At 33.5% G+C, this 24,789-nt stretch overlaps 1 protein-coding gene across 1 annotated transcript in view; it reads right to left on the bottom strand.

Moving 5' to 3' along the window:
* Positions 1-2,809: 2,809 nt before the first annotated feature.
* LOC133325124 (uncharacterized) overlaps positions 2,810-24,789 on the bottom strand; it is a 126,895-nt gene continuing 104,915 nt past the window's right edge. The window contains exon 2 of the mRNA XM_061533948.1: positions 2,810-2,997. Within this exon, the coding sequence (XP_061389932.1) occupies positions 2,810-2,997 (188 nt within the window). The remainder of the gene's footprint in view (positions 2,998-24,789) is intronic.

The following is a 24,789-nucleotide window of genomic DNA, read 5'->3' as shown; positions in this document are numbered from 1 at the left end:
GCTGAATGCCAGGTATGTTTTAAAGAGGAGCTGAAAGTCAGGGAGGTGAAGGTTAGGGAGTCTTTAATATATTCACTGAATGTCAATAAGTATTCATAGACAAGCTGAAGCTCAAGAAGTATTTATAGACGAATTGAAGGTCAGGGAGACTTCTTAGACAAGCTGTAGGTTAGTGAGTCTTCTTAGAATAGCTGAAGGACAGGAAATTTTCATAGAAGAGCTGAAGGTCAGGGAGTCTTTATAGACGAGCTGAAGGTCAGGGAGTCCTTATAGACGTACTGAAGGTCAGGGAGTCTTTATAGACGAACTGAAGGTCAGGGAGTCTTTATAGACGAGCTGAAGGTCAGGGAGTCCTTATAGACGTACTGAAGGTCAGGGAGTCTTTATAGACGAACTGAAGGTCAAGGAGTAATTATAGACGAGTTGAAGCTCAGACAGAAGTGCTGAAGGTCAGGTTCATAGAGGAGCTGGAGGTCAGAGAGACTTCATAGGCGAGGTGAAGGACAAGGAGTCTTACATCGACGAGTTGAAGGTCAGACAGAAGTGCTGAAGGTCAGGTTCATAGAGAAACTGGAGGTTTCGGAGACTTCATAGACGAGGTGAGGGTCAGGGACTATAACATAGACGATCTGAAGGTCAGGCAGGAGATATTTATAGACGACCAGGCAGTCTAAATGATTATTTTATTTTCAACAGAAGAAAAGATGAGGGTTTGTCATACATGGAGGGGGGGAGCAGAGGGTGTCTGTAATTGACGAGAAGGAAGAGAAGCAGAATTCATATCTGAAGGTTAAAAGACGACAAGTTTATAGACGAGCTGAAGGTCAAAAGGACGGTCTGAACTAGGCAGTCTCTAGTCAGATTGATTTTATTTCAGAGCTAATAACCTGATAGCTTTTCAAAAATGAGCTGAAAATCTGGGGTATTTAATGGTTAAGATAAAGAGCGGGGAGTCTTAACTGAGCGAATAGAAGTCAGGGAATCTACATCTATTTAAAGCTGTTGAAACATGTATATTTTGTGTAGTAGCTAAAGACGAAGCAGAAACTGAAAAACTGTGCAAAAACTGTGATTTTTGGAGTATTGTAATTTAAAATCGGTGGCAGGAATATTGACGTTTATTCAGAATTAAAAAAAATAATTTTATCAACTTCAAAATGTATTTTTTTATTTTAAACAGAATCACTTTTTGCAACGCCCCTCACCCGAAATGCCTCATATACAGTACAACTTTTGTTTGGTTAAGCTCTAAATACTTTGAAATTAATGGATGAGCCTCTATTTGCGATGAACCACCCCACCTCCGAACGGAATAAAATTTTGTTCGTGTATGTGTGTGTTTGTTTTTTACAACGTTTCAATTGCAATTTGCATATCAGAACATGTAAATCTTGTTGAAAACTTTTTTTCCCGTAAAGTACTTTTACATGGTTTTTAATTTAGGCTAATAGGAAGTATTGGCAACGTGCGCGTGTATATGTGTCAATTTTTTTTCAACTTACACAAAATGTGATTTCTTTTTTTAAACACTCACACATAGAAGAAAAAATTAAACATATCAGTCAAGCTTGTCATTGATGGGCTCCCTTGTTTATAGGATTTTCTGTTGGTTTTTTGTTTCTTTGCATCTGTTTGGTTGTGTAGCACATCCATCAAGTGACAAGTACTGCGCTACTATGTCAGCTTCCAAGCCCTAAGTCCCCTTGCTCTCTTTTAGAAAATACGTACAAGCCAATATGAGATTGTGATTGATGGTCTATAAATTAGTCATTTGAGTGTGTGTTGATGTATTGGTTTTGCGGTTTGATATATAGGCATGTGTGGCTTCGAACGTGTGTGTGTGTAAGTATGTGTATATATAGATGCTTGTAAGTACGTAATAGACCTTGTCCTTGTCAAAAATGTTTAGACCCACATCCACTTGACAGTTAAAACAAACAACAGCAGCAACAATAATCGTATACTGCACAAATTTGCCATCACGAATTGATTTAAGAGGAACGAGGACATTACTGTGGCCACGGTTCAAGTGCTTGTTTTTTCGGAAAAGGGTTATAAAAATGGAACTTTGATGTATACATATATACAAATTGAAGGAAGTGGTTATAAAAGGGTTGAAAAGGGGATTCTTTATAGACAAGCTGAAGGGAGTTTTTTTATAGAAGACAGGAATATGGATGTATTGAAAGTCCTGGTAGACGAGCTGAAGGGATTCTTTTGAGTAGTATGGAGTTATTATAGGCGAGCAGGAGCGAGTCTTAATATACGAGTAGGAGGGATTCTCTGTAGATGAGCAAGAGTCAGTTCTTATAGACGATCAGGACGGAATATTTACAGACAAGTAAAAGAGAATATCTGCGAAAGAAGCCTTTTAGACGACCTGATATGTGTTTTTATAGACGAGCTGAAAGAAATCTTGAAAAAGTCTACAGAGTCTATATGGACTATAGAGCTGAGGGGAGTTTCTATAGAGAAGCTGAAGAATTTGTAGACGAAAATAGTATTTATAGACGACCTTAATATAGTTAATAGCGGTGATGAAGATAGAGTTGGAGGGAATTTTTATATACGAGATAAAGAGAAGCTGATCATTATAGAGGAGTTGAACAAGAGAGAGAGAGGGAGTTTTTAGAGACGAACTTTATATAAGTAACCATAAACGAGTAAAAATGGCCGAAATAAGGTTTCTATATAATCTTAGGGAGTATTTTGAGAGAAGAGATTCTTTTAGACGAGCTTATGGGCATATTTATAGGTGATTATGTCCTTCGAATGTAATACCCTTATAACTATGTATACATATGTGACCTTATTTTAAAAATGTACTTACGTCCTTATCGCCCAAACGTTCAACACGGCAATGTAGAAAACCCGTTTGGCCCACTGTCACGGTTACATTGCGCGGCACATCAAAATCAAAATATGGCAGCAGATTTGTTGGTGACACTGTGGTTGTTTCCAGCGCTGTATACGACGTTGAATATGTTGTCAAGGATTCTGCAATGGAACGGAAGAAAAGATACGGGCAAACATGAGTAATGGTTCGAGAATAGCGTAAAAATAAACATGATTAAATGTAAGGCCTTAAAAACATATATTTATATGAGGAGCATATAGGAGGGCACAACAAAAATAACTCAACCAAAGTCGGTCAGGCCAAAAGGAAGAAATTTATGTTGACATTATTCATACAGCGAACATATGTGTGGAAAATTATGTAAATGGCCAAGCTGCAAGGCGCCAATGTGGCATTAAATATCACCACACAACAGATTATGGGGACGGGGACGTTTGGTTAACTCTTTCAACCGCATCCCATTGCCGTTCATTTAAAACTGAAGCGGCTGATGAATGTGTGATGGAAGTTGTAAAAAATACTTCTTCAAAAAATCCACAATAAAGAGAGTAAATAATAAACAACTATAAAAGAGATATTGTTAATCTTATGAATGGCCCTGCAATGAGATATCCTTTTTATACATCTTCAATCTGTAAATATGAACAGAAAAAAAATAAATAAATACAAAATAAGTTTTCCTTATTTTCATTATCGCTTATTTTTCCCATCTTCTTTCTTTCTCGCAATTTTTATTATTTGCTTTTCTTTAAATATTTTTATCGCTTTTCATAATCGTAAAAATCGAAATAAGAAAAAAAACGGACTGTATAAATGTTAAATTGTAGTTATAAATAAGATGAAGTAGAAGCAGCAGCAGCAGAAAAAAAAATATTTATGAATTCATACGAACGACGGAATTGATGGCAATAAAACCCTACGAACAAAACAAGTCTGGACAATGGGCGACAAATTATCGTAAAAACGATTTCCATCATTTTGCACATAAATGAAAGGAGAACACATGCCGGGGACGTGAGAGTCCATCACTGTCGTCATCAAACTGTTAATAATGATGATGCATTTCTGTCTGTTAGTAGTAGTAGTGTAGAGATGACTTATTAAAAAGACCAACGAAATGACTTATTTAGAAAGGCCATAGGAACGGCTGAAGAATTTTTTATGGTAGGACAATCAGGCGGTGTATTTTCTTTTTAATATTAACAATTGCTTCCAATGGTGGACAGAATTCCGAAAGAGTAATTGTATATTACTCTTATGGAAATACATACAAGACGATTTGTGCTCATATAGATGGGCTGTAACTCCAATAGGCCATCAAGTTGAACCGGTTCAAAAAAACTTTGTAGACGAGCTGAAAGTCAGAGAACCTTGACAAGCCAATTGAAATTCAAAAAATCTTTACGGATGCACTGAAGGAAGTAATTATAGCGTAAAGTATGTGGACATCTTTATATGCGCGTTAAATACCAATATCTGAATGTTAAGGAGTATGTTTAAAAATATTGTTGTTTTATAGACGAGTTACATGTCTTAAGATCCTTATAGATCAGTAGAAGTGGGGTTTTCTAAATGAGCTGAGCATATTTACAAAAAACTGCTGGTATTCTGAATGAGTTTAAATAAGAACTTAATGAAAAATTGAGCTATGTTGTTATTGAGGAACAGAAGGGACTGTAAACAGGTATAGCTGACATGCTGGGGATGGGATTTGCAAGGTGAATTTCACATTTGTAACAAGTGAAAACGTCGTTAATTTCGATAAAGGCTAGCTTGAGATTCGCGCTCAAAATACCAAAAACAAAATTTGGGGCCAAAAGATTTGTTTGAAAGTTCCAAATTACAAATTTAGGTTGGAAATTTTGATATGAATGTAGAGATATTTATATGAGGGTTAATGACAATTTCAGAGTATTTATACTTTATAAGGTCTCTGACACATATGAACGGAATGAAAAATTTTACATAGCAATCACTTCACGTTTGAGGATATAAAAAAATATGAACATTTTTAGGTTACCCAGTGTCAGGTTCATGAATGAAAAGATATTCCGCTTCTTCCTTACCTAAAGAAATAATTTTTCTCGAACTTTATTAGTTCTCAATAGTCTGGATTGGAAAAAAAATTAGTTGGAACCGTACCGTATAATGTTAAATCCTTATATACAACTATCAACCATGATTGCCTCTTCACATTATCGTAACTTTTATACATATTATCCTTTTTCCTTACTTATACCACCACATCATAATTAATTTCTTGCCACTCCTTAACTAATACCAATATATTAATTAAATTTCCACGTGTATATTTGTATATCCCCTCTTCGTGCTGGCACGTAGTCAATCATGTGGATAACTAGAATGTTCAACACACAATTTTGGTTTAAATCTTCTTCAAGCTTTTGGCAATATTTTCAATGAGCTATGTTTTTTCTGTTTGCTATCTATCGTTATTTTATTTTGTGGTAAATCTGAAGATCCACTTAAGCTGTGCTCTCCTGACATAGTCAATGCATCAACAGAGAAGAATTTTAAGCAAGTGCCCTTCCCGACACTTAATAGCGGTATTATTAAAGTCAACACACACACACATATACATTTATGCAAACATACAATCACTATCACTATGTCTAGGATATGTACGTATACACACACACACATACATCATAGTTTTATTCAGTTTTTCTTGTAGTTTTGTGGCACTTGCAATGATGTATGCAACGTTGTTGGCACAATTCATCTCACCGCACTCAGAGACGGTGAGTGTCAGCCAGACCAGAGTGCTGTGGTGTGAAAACATCTACAAATAAACCAGACTCATATAACCACTACTATGACGACGACGATGACAATGTCGACAAAAGGCGAAGGGGTAAAATGTAAAGTAATGTACGGTAATATATTTACTCAGTACATATATACACAAACATACATACATCCTCCGATTATACATACATTCCATAGATAATACTGTTTACTTCGTACTCAACTGCAATCTCTTATTATTCTCTTTAAAGTCAAAAAGTGTCAAGTTGAACTGTGCCATTATGAGTGTGTGTGTGAGCACATGTTCTCATGTGTTTGTATTTTTGTAATAGACAACTTAAGCATAATTAATTGAGTGTCATTTACGTGTAAGACCGGATACGATGTTGGATATCCGACCCTTTATGCTACCATTGAGCCAAAATACATTGCACAGTTTTTTCATGGTTTATCGTTTTTTACTTTTTCTTTGGGATTACAGCAGTTTGCTATTCCTTTTTTTCGAGTATTCGTTTTTTATGACTTATATTTGATATGTTCGTTTTTTATATAAGCATTTAAACGAATTAGCCGCCCAAATTATATTTCCTTGTTTTTGTATAAATTTGCAAGAGAAAAAAACGTTTGGCTTATTAAGTCTGTCAAATATTCATTTTGTTTTTTTGGGATTTGTTGCGTTTATTTTCTTTTGGTATCCATGTCATTTCCTAATTGTGTTGTTTTAGGAGATGTCAAGTAACGTGTTCCGTTTCGGGGAATGAGAATTTAATAAAATTTTCTTTCTGGTTAGGGTAGTCTCTCTGACGATATTGGTTCACTTTGTAGAGTGGACCCTATGAAACGGTACCATCCAAATTTCGACATTTTGGGAATTTGGGCACGCTTTTGGTATTTGACTTCGTGAAACGTCTTGGCGGACGGCAACACATTAAATTCCAGGTGTTGGAACAAGTTAGTGCTTTGAGAAATAAAACCTTTGATTGTCGCTAAAGAACATCTGAGAATATTGCCTCTGTAGCCAATGAAAAGATGCTCGTTTCCACCATAATGTTTATGTCAACAAGCTAATGTTCTCAAAATGTAGCAGTTTGTTAGGGTTTATGGTAAGGCAGTAGAAAAAGAGGTTGGTGATAAGGTCTCTGTCAACCATGTTGATACAATTCGGGGGACTATTGAAGACATGGGACAATAACTTCGCGATCTGGTGATCTTTGTCATTACTATATAATAAACATCTGATTTATCGACAAAATATCAATGCCAAAACAACTCCTGTTGGAAACCATATTTCTTAAACCAAGCAAATCCAAATTAATCCTTAATTTCGCTTCCTAATTCCGGGAAACTAAGATTTTAGAATTTGATGCCAATTTTTGTATTCATTATTTTATTCATAATCAAAATTGTAGTATTTCTTAATGTTAACATTTCTAGAGTAAAAATTTGCCATAAGGCCCTAATATCCTTTTAGAAAACCAAAACTTTAATTGTTTTTCTTCCTACTTTTTTTTTGTGTTTTTTTATTAGAACTCATTCAACATTTTGTGACCTAACACAAGACAGATTCAGCAATCATAATGAAATTAATTCACCTAACTGTTTGGACTGCTTTGTACCTTTGTAAGGAATTTCCAACTAAAAACTGCTTTATATTCTTGTTCCCTTGTCGACGGAAATAAAACAAAACACCCTTTTCGGCACGTGTTGAATATCTGCTATGCAGACGTTATTTGAGTATGACACCAAGAAAGGAAACAAAAATCCAGGAATTTATCCACAATAATGTTTTCTGTGAACCAAGATAGATGATAATCTCAGCGCCTTTATATAAATTCTCAAAATGATTTGCTCGAGTCGATAGCAATCAAGAGAGAATATTTGATTTTTTCCAAAAAATTCCATACGGCTCTCATATGCAGGCAACGACATGGGTTTATGTCACACGTGTCTGGGTGATGTTTTCCATTAACGTGTGATTGGTGATCACCAAGTGAGCAGTTCATATTTATTTTGCACAAAAGAAATTAAATTGAATTGATAAACGAGAAACGAGTCATGGCTGTATTTATTTCACTGGGTCACAACAGCCACATTCCGAAAAGTGTGTATCCAAAATTGGGTTTCCAGTTATAGCTTTTTTATGTCTTCCATTCAGCAATCTTAATTATATTTATGTTTTCTTCCTTTTTGTAAATGCCTGATTATGGTTTATAAACACACACACGTTGTATGATTAACCACCAACACCCCCGCCGACGCCTATACAATTTACGCCTAATGTCATTCCAATGGTTTTGTCTACATCATGACTGGCGTGTAATCGAAATATTTAAGCACGTCCTTATTTTAAGGATAAACTGTTTAACCAACAATAATAAGAAAAAAAAACAAAAAGGGAATAATGGAATATTTTTGCATTTCTTAAGGCGTAGCACACGCATCGAATGTTAACGACCGGCAAAAAAAATATGAAAAGATATTCAATACAAAACTTCTTGGGAGTCATATTCGTGTTTCTTATCGAAACAAATACAAATTAGCAAATATCACGCAACTAACTTTCTTCTTTTGTTGTTCAGTTATTGGCGGATAATAGTGGATGCACAGTGTGTTAAGAAATTAATTATAATAATTCTTAAAATTTTAGATTTTTTTTTTTTTTTTGATTATACTCAAACTAGGATCTAGTTAATATCTCTCAGAAGTTATTTCAAAGTTTAAAAGGAGTGAACATGTACAAGGTAATGGAACTGCCATCTATGAACAGTAATTGGCGACCTTGCTTTTTAATGTTGCAATTTCCACTAGGCGACGGAATCTCCTGCTATTTCTATTTTGTGTTGCACTCATGTGTTGATTACGAGATTTGTTATATAATGTTGATGGGCTTCGGATGAATTTCATCTAAAGAGAAACATGTGCTTCTTTTTATTGAAAATCACTTTGAAAGAATTTTCTCTCCGTAGGAATCGGAATTCTGAACCAACTGCCTTTAAGGACCTAAGTAACACAAGAAACCCGGCAAAAATATGGGCCATGTTATTTATAAGGAACAAAGTATGTTCCGACATTCAAGCCATTTCCAACCACTGTCGTCATCGCCTGATTATGTTGTTCCGTTTGTGCGTAAATTAGATTTGTTGCGCTTTCCTCTCCGCCACGCTACTTCTTCATTTTAACACCCCAGAAATACAACAACAACAGGAATTCATAAATCCAAACTGTATTGATAAATCATAAATTGAGTATGGCCTGAATTTTCTTCGCATACAAAAACAAAAAAAAAAACAAGGCAAATGATGGCACCAATAGATTGGCAATGGTTAATAATATTATAAGGCGAACGACGAACGACGGCGCGTCCTTAGAAGAAGAAGAAAATTGAGGAAAAACAGGCGTGGAATGTTGAGTGTATTTTAATGATGTTACGTGTTCCAATTTCAATAAAGTGTTATACGATGACGTCGAACGATTGAATAGAGGAACGAACGAAGAACGACCGACCTACCAACTGAAGAATGATAGAAAGCAATTAATGTTATGATTATGCTGTTATTTATAACAGTCTAGGAGGGTGTGTTCTGACATATCCTGTCTGTTAGCAATGTCGATATTGTCTAAGGAGGAGTGTAAATTCTATAACAGATAACAAAATTTTCTTTGGAAGAATGATATGTATGTTGTTATTTTAAGCAATTTACAAGACATTTAGGAAAAACATAATGAAATATAACACTTTTGGGGGAGGTTTAATGACATCGCTCATTAGTATTGTTATATTTTTAAGGTGGTGGTATAAAATGTGAATTTAGCCTCTAATACTTCTGGGGTTTAGAGGATGGCACGAGCAAGTGTATACATTAAAATTAAATAAATATACTTAATGCGTAAATAATCTCAGAGATTTTAAGGATTTTGTTTATTTTGTATATTTTTGTTTTGTTTTCTAAAACAACAGAGTTACATATAGAAGATGTCAATATTAAAGAAAACCTGATAAAAAACTTTTTTTTTTAATTTAAAATTGTATTCTCTGTTTTACTGTTTTAAATATTTTAAAACAATATAGCGAAAGTATACATTAGATTTGCCAAACTTTTTTTTATATATTTTTTCATACATGTTGTGTTCATAATTATTTTTCATTCCTCCGCGACAATGTATTCAAATGAGATACCTTAAAACAATATCCACTAATAAAAATTTTAATTTATTTGTAAAATTCATTTGCAATAAGTTTTAAACTAAATTATTCAATAATCTAAAAGCTTCTGTCAAAAAAGAGAAACAGTAGAAAATCTGGTGGTAATGACAGTATTGTATAGCTCAACTATAGTTATCAACTGAAAAAAAAAATAAATGCAAAACAAAACTTTTTTTATTGTTGAAAAAGTAGATAGAAGCAACTGTAGAAAATTAAGCTCGTAATGAAAATATTAGATGATATACTACAGTGGTTATGAAGAGCAAATGTCATATCAAAACTTTTCAAAATATAAAAATATCAGTAGCACCTAAACAATCCGTTTCATCTCCTATGCGAACGTAAATTGTTAAGGGCACGAAAAAAAATGAGAATTTGTCCAAAATATGTCATCTGTGAATCAGGATAGATATGGTAATCCCGGCGCAATTATATTTTTCTTCTTTTTCCCAACCTAATATATGTGGGTAGAAAAACACTCCTCTGTCTATAATAATTGTCTATTACACATATTGTTAACCTGAACTTCTTAGCGCCTGGAATGTGGTTTCTTACCGACTAAGAATTAGGATATTTGTTGAAACGATTTATTTTGAGTTTTTTTTTTATTTATAGTGTATTTATAAAAAAAAAGTGTATATTTAAAGTTTTGTTGGTCTCTTTCAAAAATATATAGTATTTAGGAAACGAAGTCCAAATCGTTCATTCAAAACTGATAGTATATATCTGCACTTTTGAGAAAAAGTCACGGCAATTGGGGAGTTTTTTTAATTTATGGTCAAGACTTTATAAAGTATAGCTTGCAAAAAATATATAACTCGCTAATAATATCGTGTATTTATCCACTGTGTCAAAAAATATATATATATCACAATTTTTTTTATTGAATAATTTTTATAAACTAAATATTTATAACTTATTTTATTTTTCGTTTTTTTCTATATTTACATAAAATGCAAATCAAATACATTTTTGAGTGCCGCAGTGAATATTTGCAAACAAGCGAAAATATATGGAAATATGCATTTAATTTTCTATTTGTTTTTAGAAACAAAAAAAAATGTCACTGAATTTCACAAAATAATTGCTTTGATGAATACTATTCATCCTTAATGGTGACAGTTAAAAAAATACTCGAAATCGAATAAAAAAAAGTTGTGTCTGACAAATAGTCGAAGAGATATCAACAACTATTGACGAGAGTAATAAACTTTTGGGTATCTGCATTTGAATGAATATTTTATGATAGCTTAAATTAATGCATAAATAATATTGATGTGTATATGTATTGAAAATATCTCTTAATAAACAATATTTTTTACGTTTAAAATAAATAATGGAATTTTTTATGTGCTGGAAATAAAACATTCTTGTTTTGAGATACATATTTATGAATAATCAAAATTATTTGTTTAAAAAATATTTTTGATTGATAGAAACGATTCATATATTCCAGTACCAATTTTGGGGGGATTTTAAATTACCCAATAGGATATATTCATCTTATTTTCTATAAATAATGTGATGTGAAACTATTTTTATGAAGCATATTTATTTAAAAGACATCTCTAATAATTAGCTATAATAAAGCTAATAAGCCAAATCTTTGCAACATTTACAACAAACAAATATTTGTATACCAAGTTTTAAAGGCACATCCACAAACATGAACATCACAAGATAAGGAAGAACATGAGCCAGAGTAGGCAACTAAAAAAATATCATGTACAAAATGCCAAAATCTTGTTGAACAAATTAACCAAGCAAAACTACATATCGGCCATTATATAACACAATCTCAGCATAAGTGCTTAGGCATGTTGTCTCTGACAACAATAACAACAAGAACACATATCAACCAAAAAACACTTCCGTTTCCTTAAATCCTAAGAGAAGAGACAAGGACCGAGCAGCCACCAACCAACCAGTAAACCAAGTATCCGACCAACAAACCCGGTGGACCATCTAACCAAACAAGAAATGATAATAAAAATGGCGACATGATTTTAGTAATTTCCTTTTAGTCCCCGTCCTCTTGAGCATGTCGTCTTCCTCTCTCATTGTGTGTCTGTGTGACGATTTTTCGTCACTGCAAATAAAAATCAAAACCATAAAAGGCTTTACACATACTTACACTACGACTAAAACTTATTGTCTGATGAAATGCCATTGTGTTAGTGTTTGACATGAGATGAGATTGTTTTTAAGAGACAAAAGGAGATGGAGACAGAGACAGAGAACAAGAGTAAAACAAGAAAAGAAAAAAAACTAAAGGAAACTAAATAAATCAGTGACTATATGAGTGACATAGTGTTAAGACACACAGCGACCACCACCTCTTCGAACATCAGAGATAGAGAGGACGACAAACAATGCTGGGGAAAATCCTGAGGCAAATAATATAGGATGTAGTTGTATAACTCGTTGGTATTAACAATAGATCGTAACATAAAATCCACTATTTTCTAAGCCACGCACATTATCCACCAACACCAACAACAAGAGAACAAACATCAACATGTTTGTCTGAGATGGAATGACTGTCAGACAGTCTTCCTTAAATAATAGAAATTTATTTATGGCAGCAAATTAAAATCTATGATGATTACATGGCAACAATGAGAACAAAAAAGGAGGAAAACAGAGAAAAAATGTTGATTATTGCTGGTGTTACCACAAATAATGAAGGAAGAGAATGAGAGGAAAAAACAATTTAAGATAATAAGGGTTTGTACAGTGAATTAAAGGAATTCGATCGTTGCGAATTTTCAAGAAGACGGATGTAGATTTTCTGAGTTTGTTTGATTATTAAAATATCTACAATATATTCTTAAGACTCCAGTGTTTTAATAATACATAAATAATAAAATTTAAGTAAATATATTTAATATATTGAAACAACAAAAATTAAAAATTAACGTTTTAAAATTCATTATTGGAGTTTGCCAGTTATTCATTAGCCAGATATTCTTAAAATCTTCTCCTCCAGTTGTGATAGTTTTGATAGCTTCGGAACAAGTGGAAAACATTTAATAGCCTTGGGAAATATACTTAAAAATACTTTTAGTGTTTTGTAAAAAAGATGAAAAATATTCCTAAAATCACGCTTCAGGTTATGAATGAAAACGTAATAGCCTAAGAAAAAATATACCCTTTAAAATCACAGTTAAGGTTCCATAAAAAAATCTAAATACTGAATTCTGCGCTATAAATGTTTAATAATGCTAAAAAACGCTTACATTGTACCGGATTTTTTAAATCCAGTAGATCTAAACTGTCAATTTCATAACATATATGTCAAATTAATCATCATAGGGGAGGTTAATCTGGCAAAAATTTGTTATGTAAATGCCGTTTAAGATCTTTAATAATATTCCGTATAAATTTATACTCAAAAATTTAGTTCTGGAAAATAATTTTCAATAGTCTGCACTTTGAGTTTTTATAGTCCTAGATAATGATAAAATCCACGTTTTGAGTTTTGAACAAATTCCTACAAGATTCCAATTTTCGAGTTCTGGTGTCCTCACAAAAATATTGTTGTAATATTTTGCCCTTGAAGGATATACTTGCAATATGCCTCGGATCTGCTTCTTGAAGGATATTCTTGTAATATTTTGTCTTAGAAGGATATTCTTGCAATGTTCCTCGGATCTGGTCCTTGAAGGATATTTTTGTATTGATCCATGAATATGGTCCTTGAAGGATATTCCTGTATTGATCCATGAATATGTCCTTGAAGGATATTCTTGCAATGATCCATGCCTATAATCCTTGATCCAAGTCTATAGTCCTTGAAAAAAAAAATCTGCTTATAACAATCCACGCCTACAGTCCTTGAAAATTATTCTTACAATTTGTCAATCCTGTAATCCTTGAAATGTCTTCATAATGATCAACGCCTATAGTCCTTATTTCCTATCCTTTTTCCTGTCGCTCCTCTTATGAGCATCACTCGATTAGTTTCCAGGTTTGCCGTTTTTTCGTCTTTCCCTGTAAAGTTATTTTGTCGTAGATGTTTCTTAGTCGATCACGATTTCGAGATTTGCCATTCTGGTTATAATATGGTAAATATTTCAGGTGCCACACAAATTCCCATTTAATTCATTTAATTTTTAATTTGCCTGTGTATGAGTTCCAGGCCAGATGTGGTTCTAGAAAAATATTCTTATAATAATCACGCACATAACTGAAAGCGTTTGGATAATATTTCAATAATTCGTACCTTTTTGTTCATTATTCTGTAAGCCTATTAACAATATTTTGAAACTACTCTCTCCTGTAGCTCTGGAAGTTATTTTAGATATTTTAAAATAATCCTCACTTGTGGCCATAATATACCTTTAAAAAATAGTCTATTCGTAGTTTAAACATCTATTGAAAAAGTTCTTTTGAAAAATATTCTTAAAAAATCAAGATTATAACACTGATCGCTGTTGAAAATTTTGTTTATGTTATGTAATGAACCGTGCTTACAGTCCTTGAAGGTTGTGGTACATTTTGTAAGGTGACAAACTATGATTTCTTAGTATGGCCGATCATATTGTCTGCTCCTCCTTTCTAATTCAAACATGAGATTTCCAATAAATATTTTCCTGATTATATTTAATGTTGATTGCAGTGGTTTATTTGATAAAATTTTATTAACTCAAATGTCCAGTGACATTTTCCTTTGAAAATCACTGGAAACTATTCACAACTACGATTCATTTTTGCCACCGACACAAATAAAGAATCATGATTTTGACCATAAAATCACACTATCCACACAGCAACAAAAATAAAATGGCAAACAAAAATGTCCATGATTCAACACAATATACGATGAATTCAACACACATACAAAATGTTTGTAATTGTGTGGGTGTGTTTGTTGATATCAACAAATTTGCCATTGCAAATGAACTAGTAATAAATAAAATATTTCTTTTACGAACTTTAGTTCACAAAACATTGACACACACATACACATTGACACTACGCACTCACATCAACACACACTCGCAAACAGACAGTAGTCATGTAACATTTTGCCATAAATCTTGTGAACATTATTCGCATAAACATAAAACAAATCAAATACTATAAATTATTATCGACAGTCAAACAGACAGACGAACAAGACGGCCAAGCAGGCAGGCAGGCTGACTGGCAGTCCAAAAGCAAACATCAATGTTCAATGCCACTGTCAATATAAATAAATATTCGGTAAACTAGAAAATATACTAAATTTTACTATGATTATGGTTAGTTAGTTTTTTTGGGTAGTAGTTACAGAATTCATAGAGTTGTGTATTAGGGTGGCACAAACATGAAACAAAGTAGACAATTAAAATAAAATATTTTTTAATTTTATATAAAAATTAAAAATTAGAAACGGATTGTCTTCTTCCTCTTCCTGTAAAATTAAAATATAAATAGCGCAGATATTTTTTTAACAATCAATTTAATGTTGGCCAAGTCTCTTTAAACTATCACACATATACATATGATCACACCCCAAAACACACACGCACCAAAAGTGTAAGACTAGTCACAACGATGCCTTAGGAAAGGATATACCATTGGGCGGATATGTTAACATGCGACAACATGACCAAAATTTACAATTCACACGTTATTATCTTTCACATGTCCTGATGTGATAACTTGTGATCAACTTGTATGAATGTTAGCTTTAGTAGAGTGTGTGTGTCTGACGAAGAGTACAACAAAGCTAGTCGTATAACAAAATTGTGGATAATGTCAAGGACAAAATATATTCTATTGTTAGAAATGACTAGCAAAATTCTTACAAAATATATTGCAAAGGACAAAAATGTATCAATAAAATATATAAAGAAAGTAAAGGACAAGAGACTACATATTTTTCTAAAAGAAATCACCCAATGTGCCTCTCAAATTTACACTTTCTGCTTTATGGAGTTGTACGCTGAAATCTCAGTATTAAATGTAACGACCTTCACATATAGATATTTAGTTTAATACACTGACAACAATATAGTATATGTGTTATAGCATTTCGACAAAGTGCATGTGTGGGTGTGTGCTTGTTTTTACTAGTTGTTGTCCCAATTGTCTGGGTGTGTTTAGAATCAATTCAAACGAGCATAAAGATAGATGTAAAAATTGTTACCATTTGATCAACTAGAACATGAATGCTGATGGCAATTTATGACCAAATATAAAATCCATAAACATTTATTTGCAACGAATCGAGATGATGGCAAAAGTGGAATAACGTCAATAGATATGATGGTATATCGATATTGTTGGTAATGACAATGAATTTAAAAGGTACGATTATACATTTATTTTATTTATTTATGATGTAACAAAATTTTGGAAAAATCATAACAAATCAGTATGGAAATCGTCAAATACTCAGATGGACTCTTTGGTTGAGGTGCTCATTTTTTCTATAAAATATCCTATATTATTTTCATCGTAAAGAATTCCTCCGTGACCCTGAAGGATTCTTATCCGAATAGAAAAAAATTCCCAAGTAACATTGAGGGATTTGTTTTTTTCAACTTTGAGGCATTATTTTTGAATAAAAAAATCTTCTGTGGCACTGAGGGATTATTTTTTCATATAGAAAAAATTCCTCAGTAACACAGAGGAACTGTATTCGTATAGAAAAAAATTCTCGGTAACACTGAGGGACTATTTTCGTATAAAAAATCCTCGGTAACACTGAGGGACTATTTTCGTATAAAAAATCCTCGGTAACACTGAGGGATTCTTTTTCTATATGAAAAAAAAAATACTGCGTCACACTGAGGGATTCTTGTTCGCATCGATAAAAAATCCGCAGTAACACTGAGGGATTCTTCTTCCTATACAAAAAAATCTCTGTAAAATACATAGCTTTTTTCGTGTAGAAAAAAATTTCCTCAGTAACGCTGATGCATTATTTCTCGTATATAAAAAATAGTTTAAACATTTCCTGTATTCCGTTTAACTGTTAGCCTTGTTAAACATTATAATATTAAAAATACACAAAGGAAGTTGTACAATTAAAAACTGGAAACTTGTTTGTTCCACAAATAATGGTATCTCTTTGTCTCTCCCTCTCTCTGATGCGGCCATGTTTATACACAAATCCTGGTCAAGTAATTAAAAACCATCTTAGAACAAATAACAGCAACTAATTAAAATACTTTATAAACTTTAATTTCTATTTGATTTGTATAAAAGCTGCATAACACTTACTCCCCCCAACCCCTTTATATCTCACCAACATGCCATCTGTACCCATATATACGAGAGTACAGCAACACTTGAATGAAATAATTTTGCTTTTCTAGATACTTTTTTTTATGGTCAGCAGCAACATGGCTTATGAACTCATTAGACATGCCTGCCAAGGGGACAACCTTACCAGGAGCGAGAGAAGTGATGTTTAAAGCTTCCAAATAAAATGTAAAATTCTCGATTTTATCTATTCATTCTGTTTGGTTTTGCTGGCAAAAATAACTTGTTTTGACCCGGTATGTGTCTGGCAGTTAAGAGTTCACTGAAGTGCTTAGTTTTCTATTTTTCTGCAAATTCATTTAGACTATTAGTTAGATGAGGTTTGCCAGGCTGAAATTTTTGGGGTTAAGGTGTTAACATTAACACGTTGGTTTTCCCAAAAGCTTAGTTGCCGGTTTGGCTTTTAGTTTGTGTTTTTGTTGTTTCTTGTTTGTTTGTTGAATTCTACTACAAATGAGGTGCACGACCATGAACGTGCCACTCTTGAGCGTAGAATATGAATTAACATTTGTCTGAACTCAACAACACTTCAGAGTGAACTGAAAAATGTTTTTAACGCTGCTGGAGTAGGCAAAAGGCAGACTCTCTTGTTTTTCCCAAACAAACGAACAAAACGAAGGAAAACATTAAAGGGGTGTAGTCGGCAAAAATTTTTTGGCCAGCTAATTTTTTTTCGACTTCTTCCTTTTCTCTGCTAGCTAGCCACAAAACTTTCAGCCGAAAACAAAAGCATGGCAAACAACACAATCCCACCAACTAGTTGTGATGGTGTCATTGTTTGTGAATGGCTAGAATGAAAACTTTTGCATGCTTGTTCAAAGTATGAAAAACCAAACAGAAAAAATCTATTGTTTGTTAGCCATTAATTTCATAGAGGGTTAATAAAATTAATGACTAAAACAATGACAACAACAGCAGTGGCTGTGGCAGCCAAAGCAATGTTGAATGATTTTTTTTTTTTTTTTTGTGGTGGCAGTTCAACAATCGTATAGAGAATATGGATTAAAACTTTTGTACATGGGAAAAATCCACACCCACTACTCTATCTTTAGGAAACCAAAACAAAAAACAGTGAAAAGTTAAAAGACAATACAAGCTTAAAATTAATAGTCCATTCAAATGATATAATAGTTCCGTTCAACTTGAAGTATGATTGATATGAACATCGCATATTAATCGTACGTATAGAGGGAGCTATAGGAATAAATAGTAGGGAAATTTTAAAACAGAACTTTTTTTGAGAAAAAATTTAAGAATTCAAGCAAAGGTATTTAAATATTTATTAAATTAAATGTGATCGAAATAAATTTCGATTGATATGGGGAAGTAACAGGAGGATGGAATGTACGAAATTTGCCAAAGTTTTATTTGTCACTGATCTGATGGAAATTTAATATTGAATGTTTAGAAATTTACAATGTTTTTTCTTTATAGAGGCAATGCATGTGATTGAGGTTAGAAACTTTGTATACCATATACAAACATTATCAAAGCTTGGACCAATTTCTTGTTTCGATTAATTGAAGACATTTTCTGAACGATATGTCTAAAAGGCCGGAATTTCGGTTTCTGGGTATTACATTTTTCAAAATATAAACTCCATTTAGTGTATGTAGAATGTCCTCTTCGAACTTTTTCAAACAAAGTGTCTTAAAATATACACGGATATTCCCCTTTACTCCTAAATGCTGAGATACAGGAGCAGACTAGCATGTGTATGCAGCAGTCGTAACATCGCCCAGGAGCTAAAAATCTACCATAAAACTGTTTTAAACCGTTTACACAAAGCTGTATTCAAAAAGAAGCTCGATGTTTGGGTGTCACACAAATTGACAGAAAAAATATGATGAATCCATCTGCGAAGCCTTGGCCAAACGGAATGAGATAGACCCATTTCTTAAATGGATGGTAACTGGAGATGGGAAATGGATCATATATGATAACAGTGTGCGAAAACGATCGTGGTCAAAGAGAGGTGAAGCACCTGAAACGGTGGCCAAACCAGGAAGGTTCTCATATGAATTTGGTGGGACTGGAAGGGGCTTATTTATTATGAGTTGCTTCCACACGCCAAATTCTTGGCCAAACGCCAAATTCTGATCTCTACTGTCAACAACTGGACCGTTTGAAGATATCAATTGACCAGAATTGGCCAACAGGAGAGGTGTTGTGTTCCACCAGGACAACGTTAGGCCACACACATCTACAGTGACTCGACAGAAACTTCGGGAGCTTGCTTGGGAAATTTTAATGCATCCGCCATACAGTCCGAACTTGGCACCAAGCAATTATTATATTTTTCTCTCATTGTAACATTTTTTAACGATAACAAATTGGTATCTAGAGAGGATTGTGATATTTGGTCCAAATCGAACATTCCGAAAGATGTTAAACAAAGTCCTATAATTCATATAAAAATAATGGATTTATTTTTCCCCAACCTAATATTTAGACAAACCCACCCTATTGAATATGCGGACTGCTTCTGCGGTCTCTGACCTTCTAGGGTAAATATTAAAATATATACGCAATTTTTTCACGCCAATCCAGTTTATTCGTTTGGGCAGATTCACGTCTCTGCTTCCCAGGTAGTCGAGATATGACGCTCGATATACTAGGACAAATATTTCGCAGTAATACAAACTATTGGGGCCACACAAACCTATAATAATCTTACAACATATTTGTGTATGGTATAAAATACATAGTACAAAAATCTTCTTAGATTCGCTTCAGTATAGGTCCACAGTTTTTTTTTATTTTTATATTATTAAGATAATATTATATTAAGATTATAACTATATTAAATTATTTTGTATTATTTTTTAAAAAAAGTTCTCTTTGTATTTGCATATTCTATATTCGTAAATAATCTACGAACCCCCTGTTCCTTGATGTGCCACACCAAATTCTGTGTCAAAGGTTATATGAAATCGATATTTATTATTGCTACGTGCTGTAATTTTCAAAACTTCGCCCACAAAAAAAAAAAAAAAAAATCACCCACACAAAAACAAATGCTTATTACTTCCGGTATCAACGCACTTTGATTTAATTTCAGTGTCTCACTATTCATTCAAAGACGCCTTCAACACGTAACGCCATTTTATTTGGTAGGGCAAAGGAAAAAAGGATATCCTCAAAAATCAATTTATATATCAAAATTCAACAAAATACATGTTCTTTCTTGAATCAAAGAACCACAAAAAGAAACGTCTACTAAAATATGTTCAGGATGACACCAACAATTCAGCAGCCTCAGCACCCTCCCACCACTATCTAAACTCCATTGAATGTGTATTAGAAAGACTCCTCACTCACTCTGTCATTGAAGTGTTGTGTCATTTTGTGTTCGTGGAGGATGTATGCAAAGTGCTCACGTAGATAAGTGAAAGTGCGTTGGTGAAAGAGCACAAGTGTTTGTGTGTGCGTTTGCATTGTGTCGTCTAACTGGGAAATTGCTTATTGAGTACGTGTCGTTTGTAAACAATAAACAATATTGGTGATAACATAGCATGGCATGGCAAGTGTATGTACAACACCCATACACTTAAGTTAACATCTTCGTGTGTGGGGTGGAATACCACACTCTGCTCACACACAATACTAAGTAATTGTATAGGCTAGTAGTTTCGTGTATTTTTCTTCTTCTCGTTTTTGCTCTCTTGATATTTGATTCTTCACACACACACACACATAAATACATGACACTGGGCTTTCATTCTATTATGTTCTTTGTATAGGGAACAGATGTAAGTACCGGTATCAGGAAATAGGAACATTTCAACATTTTTTATACCATCAGGGCATTTGTGGGATATTAAAATTGTATCGTTTGGAGTTATAAGAAAAACACTATTGAATAACAAACATAGACTACCTTAGAAAATGTAAGCATTTTTTGTTTTCAATATACTTCTAATATTCTAAGGTGTCTGAACAAATATAATGCGAATAATATAAATAATACGGATACCATAGAAAATGAATATTGATAACATAATTTATTATAAATGTCTGTAATCATGTGTATTTACAGCAATGTTATTAATAATAAAATAGTGAAAGTAAACCTTTGTTTAAAAAACCCCTATCTTTCTGGAAAAAATCGCACACAAGAAAATTTTCATTTTAAACATTTTAGGTTGGAAGAGATATATTTTCTTTTGATACACACATCATTAAGAACCCATTCAAAGATAAAGTAAAAATCTCTATGAAGAACTACAAAAAAAAAAACACAATAACAGATAAAAACATTCAAAATATTTGTATACAAAAGAAAAGCAATACATTTTATCCGGTAACAAAACAAAATAAGAAAACGAAGAAAACTTTCAAAAATTTAAAGGACTCCTTAGGTATTTCATTGTTATTGCCCTTTCATTTTTTGTTTTGCATGAATTGTTTTCATTGTTAACAGATTATAAGAAAGGAATATCTTTTTTGATGAAAGAAAAAAATTAAAAAAAAAAAAATTCTTTACCTTTCAATTATACAAGATTTTATAATATTCATAGTGAAAATGGAAACAGGATATAGCTGTTTCCTTCCACACTTATGTAATCTTATTGTTTGGGCATTAGTGTCTTATAAATATGTGTGCTTTGTTTTCCTCATTGTGTTTTGAAACTTGTGTTACCAAAGGAAATAAGATAATTGCATTTTTCAAAAAACAACTACAAAATATGAATGTCTTAAATTCTATTCAGGACAGGGTTATTAAAAAATGTATATTATATACAAAAAACAAAACCTTAAGAAATAATGAGTCTGCCATATCAATCTAACTTCAGAAATATCTACAATTAACAAAGCGCTGCAATTTTTAAAGAAACTCAACAGTTTGTTTTTGAGAACAATATGTTCGATAGATTTTAATTCAAAAATGATATACTTATAAAAATCAAGTTCTTCATATCCTACACTTCTATGTTGGCAGGGTATTACAGCTTTGTGCAGCCCCAAGTCATATATCGACTAGCTGAGTCGATCTAGAACCCATTGTCGACTATAAAGCCGCATTCAACAGCCCTATCCGTTCAGAGGTGTTTAAAGCCATGTCTGCGTTCGGCATTCCTGCAAAATTAATACGGCTATGCAGGATAACTTTAAGTGGCACAAGGTCAGCAGTTAAAGTGGGAAAGGACCTATCGGAGCCCTTCAATACCGAACGAGGTTTCAGACAAGGTGACAGTTTGTCATGTGATCTTTTTAACATCCTACTGGAAAAGGTCATACGAGACGCAAAGGTGAACAGAAATGGCACTCTGTACACCAAACAACACATGATACTCGCCTACGCCGATGACATCGATATAATGGGTCGAACATTGAAAAAATTTAAGAGGAGTCTGCCAAATGGGTCTGGCAGTAAACGGCGAGAAGACCAAGCTGATGGTATTAACGCGCAAGACGTCCAGTAGACTCGGACCAAATGTGGAACTTGAGAACTACAGCCTCGAGGTAGTTAAAGATTTTATATACCTTGGTACCGCCATAAATAAAACTAATAACATCAGTTTTAAAATTCGGAGAAGGATTGTGATGGCCAACAGATGCTACTATGGTCTAAGTAAGCAGTTTAGAAACAAGGCCACCTCCCGCCAGACCAAACTCACACTTTACAAGACGCTGATACTACCCGTGCTATATTATGGGATGAGACAGCTCTTGGGGTGTTTGAGAGAAAAATTCCTCGAAAGATCTACGGGCCGATCTGCGTCGACGGTGAATATCGGCGTCGAATGAACCACGAGCTTTACAATTTATACGCGGATATCGACATAGTCAGCTGCAGCGACTACGGTGGCTAGGCCATGTTGTGCGGATGAATGAAAATGCCCCAGCTCAAAAGGCATATAAAAATGAGCCTACTGATGGTTCCCGTAGAAGGGGATGGCCACGAATTAGATGGAAAAACCATGTAGAAAACAACATCTTGGAACGTGGTCTTCCAAATTGATGGACTTACGCACAAGACCGACGCGCTTGGAAATCATTTTTAAGCTCGGCTTATGGAACAACCGTTCTGTAACAAGCCAGCTAAGTAAGTAAGTAAGAGTCGATCTAGATGTATGTATCCGTCCGTCTGTCCATTATAATTTGTATGCATGATACAGATCACAGTTATGGACCAATCGTCACAAAATTTTGCATGTTGGCATGTAGCCAAGGAAGACCCCTATTGTTCAATATTTAGGGGATAAAATGGACCGAATATCACGAAAGATTTGGAAAATCTGCCAGGGTTATAACGAGGAGCTTTTGGCCCACGCTGGTACTTACAAACATACACACATACAAACCGGATGGTCCCCAATGAGTTAATTGAGTAAATTAATTTTGAAATAAAATAAATTTTAAACGAAAAAATAGAATCTAACAAATAGAACAAATAGAATCTACTTAACGTTAATTAAGTATGAATAGCTAATTTTGTATACACGGTCGAACGTGGGACGCTGTGCAGAAAACGCTATAAAAACTAAAATGGATGCAGTATGGAGACCCACATCAGTTGAAAAGCCTTTAAGAAGTACTTTCAGAATATATACACTATATGCCGAAAAAGACTTTCCCCTAACGGATTTTCCGATTTGCCTTGAAAGTCTCCCTTGTAAATCACACATACAACAGTAAGCATATCTTATTAAGGAACATAACAGAGTTTTTTGTATGTGAGAATATTAGACCTGAGCGGGCAGAATTTTCCATTGAGAAGAAACGTGTGCATGTTCTGTGAACGAATAAACACAAATCTCTATTGCGCCATTTTGTAAACACTAAAGCAAATAAATCATATTAAATGTCACCTTGAAATGTCATAAAAATATTTTTGTTTTTGGTAAACACGTCTCTTTTTGTAAATATGTATAAATCTCTGCTTCCTCTGGCACTACTCTCTGTTGATGTTGTTGTGGTTTTAATAATAAATTATTAGCCGGCATTTTGATTTTGTTTAGCTTTGTTATTTTTGTAGCTGTTGTTTACTAATGAACCCAAAATTACCACAAAATTTTGATTAGTTTTGTCAATAACTCTCGATATAAATAAGTGGGCAGTAAATGTTCTACTGCCCACAGCGGCTGCAATAAAAATAACAACAACAATTCAACAACGCACACACTCACAAACAGTAAACATGTGATTAATGTTAATGCAAGTATCACAGAAAGACAAATATTAATTATATGTCAAGTGCATCATTTATTGATTTGGGGGACAGGGCAGAGCTTTAGGACTTCATCAATAAAACTTTTAATTGAACATATTCCATTTAAATAGAGAACAGCAGAAGCAACAACAACAACACAACCATATAACATCATTATATTTACTGTCATCATCATTAACAACATCAGTCTCAGTTTACCTGAGACAGTTTTTAATTAATGATTTGATATAATTAACTATTCCGCCTGCTACTTTGTGTGTCTATACTGTGTGAGGGTGTGTGTGTGTGATTGTGTTTTGAGGCCACAGTGGCATATGCTCAGCACTCTTTGACTCTGTTCCATTTTCAAAAAGGCAATTATTTATGCTGAAATTTAATTAAAATAACATCACTGGCATATGTTACTTACTTCCTTCCTTCCGCTGGGTAGCGGATGAGGTAAATTTGTCAACAACTTGCATGTTATTATTAAAACTATGAAGGCAGGATAACATAATGTGTTTGTGGTTGAGTTTGAATTTTTTG

The sequence above is a fragment of the Musca vetustissima genome, unplaced genomic scaffold, assembly GCF_032173495.1.
Source record: "Musca vetustissima isolate MV318-11 ecotype Yass unplaced genomic scaffold, APGP_CSIRO_Mvet_v1 utg6677, whole genome shotgun sequence".
In the NCBI taxonomy this organism is placed as follows: domain Eukaryota; kingdom Metazoa; phylum Arthropoda; class Insecta; order Diptera; family Muscidae; genus Musca; species Musca vetustissima.
This window is presented reverse-complemented; position numbering and strand designations above follow the sequence as displayed.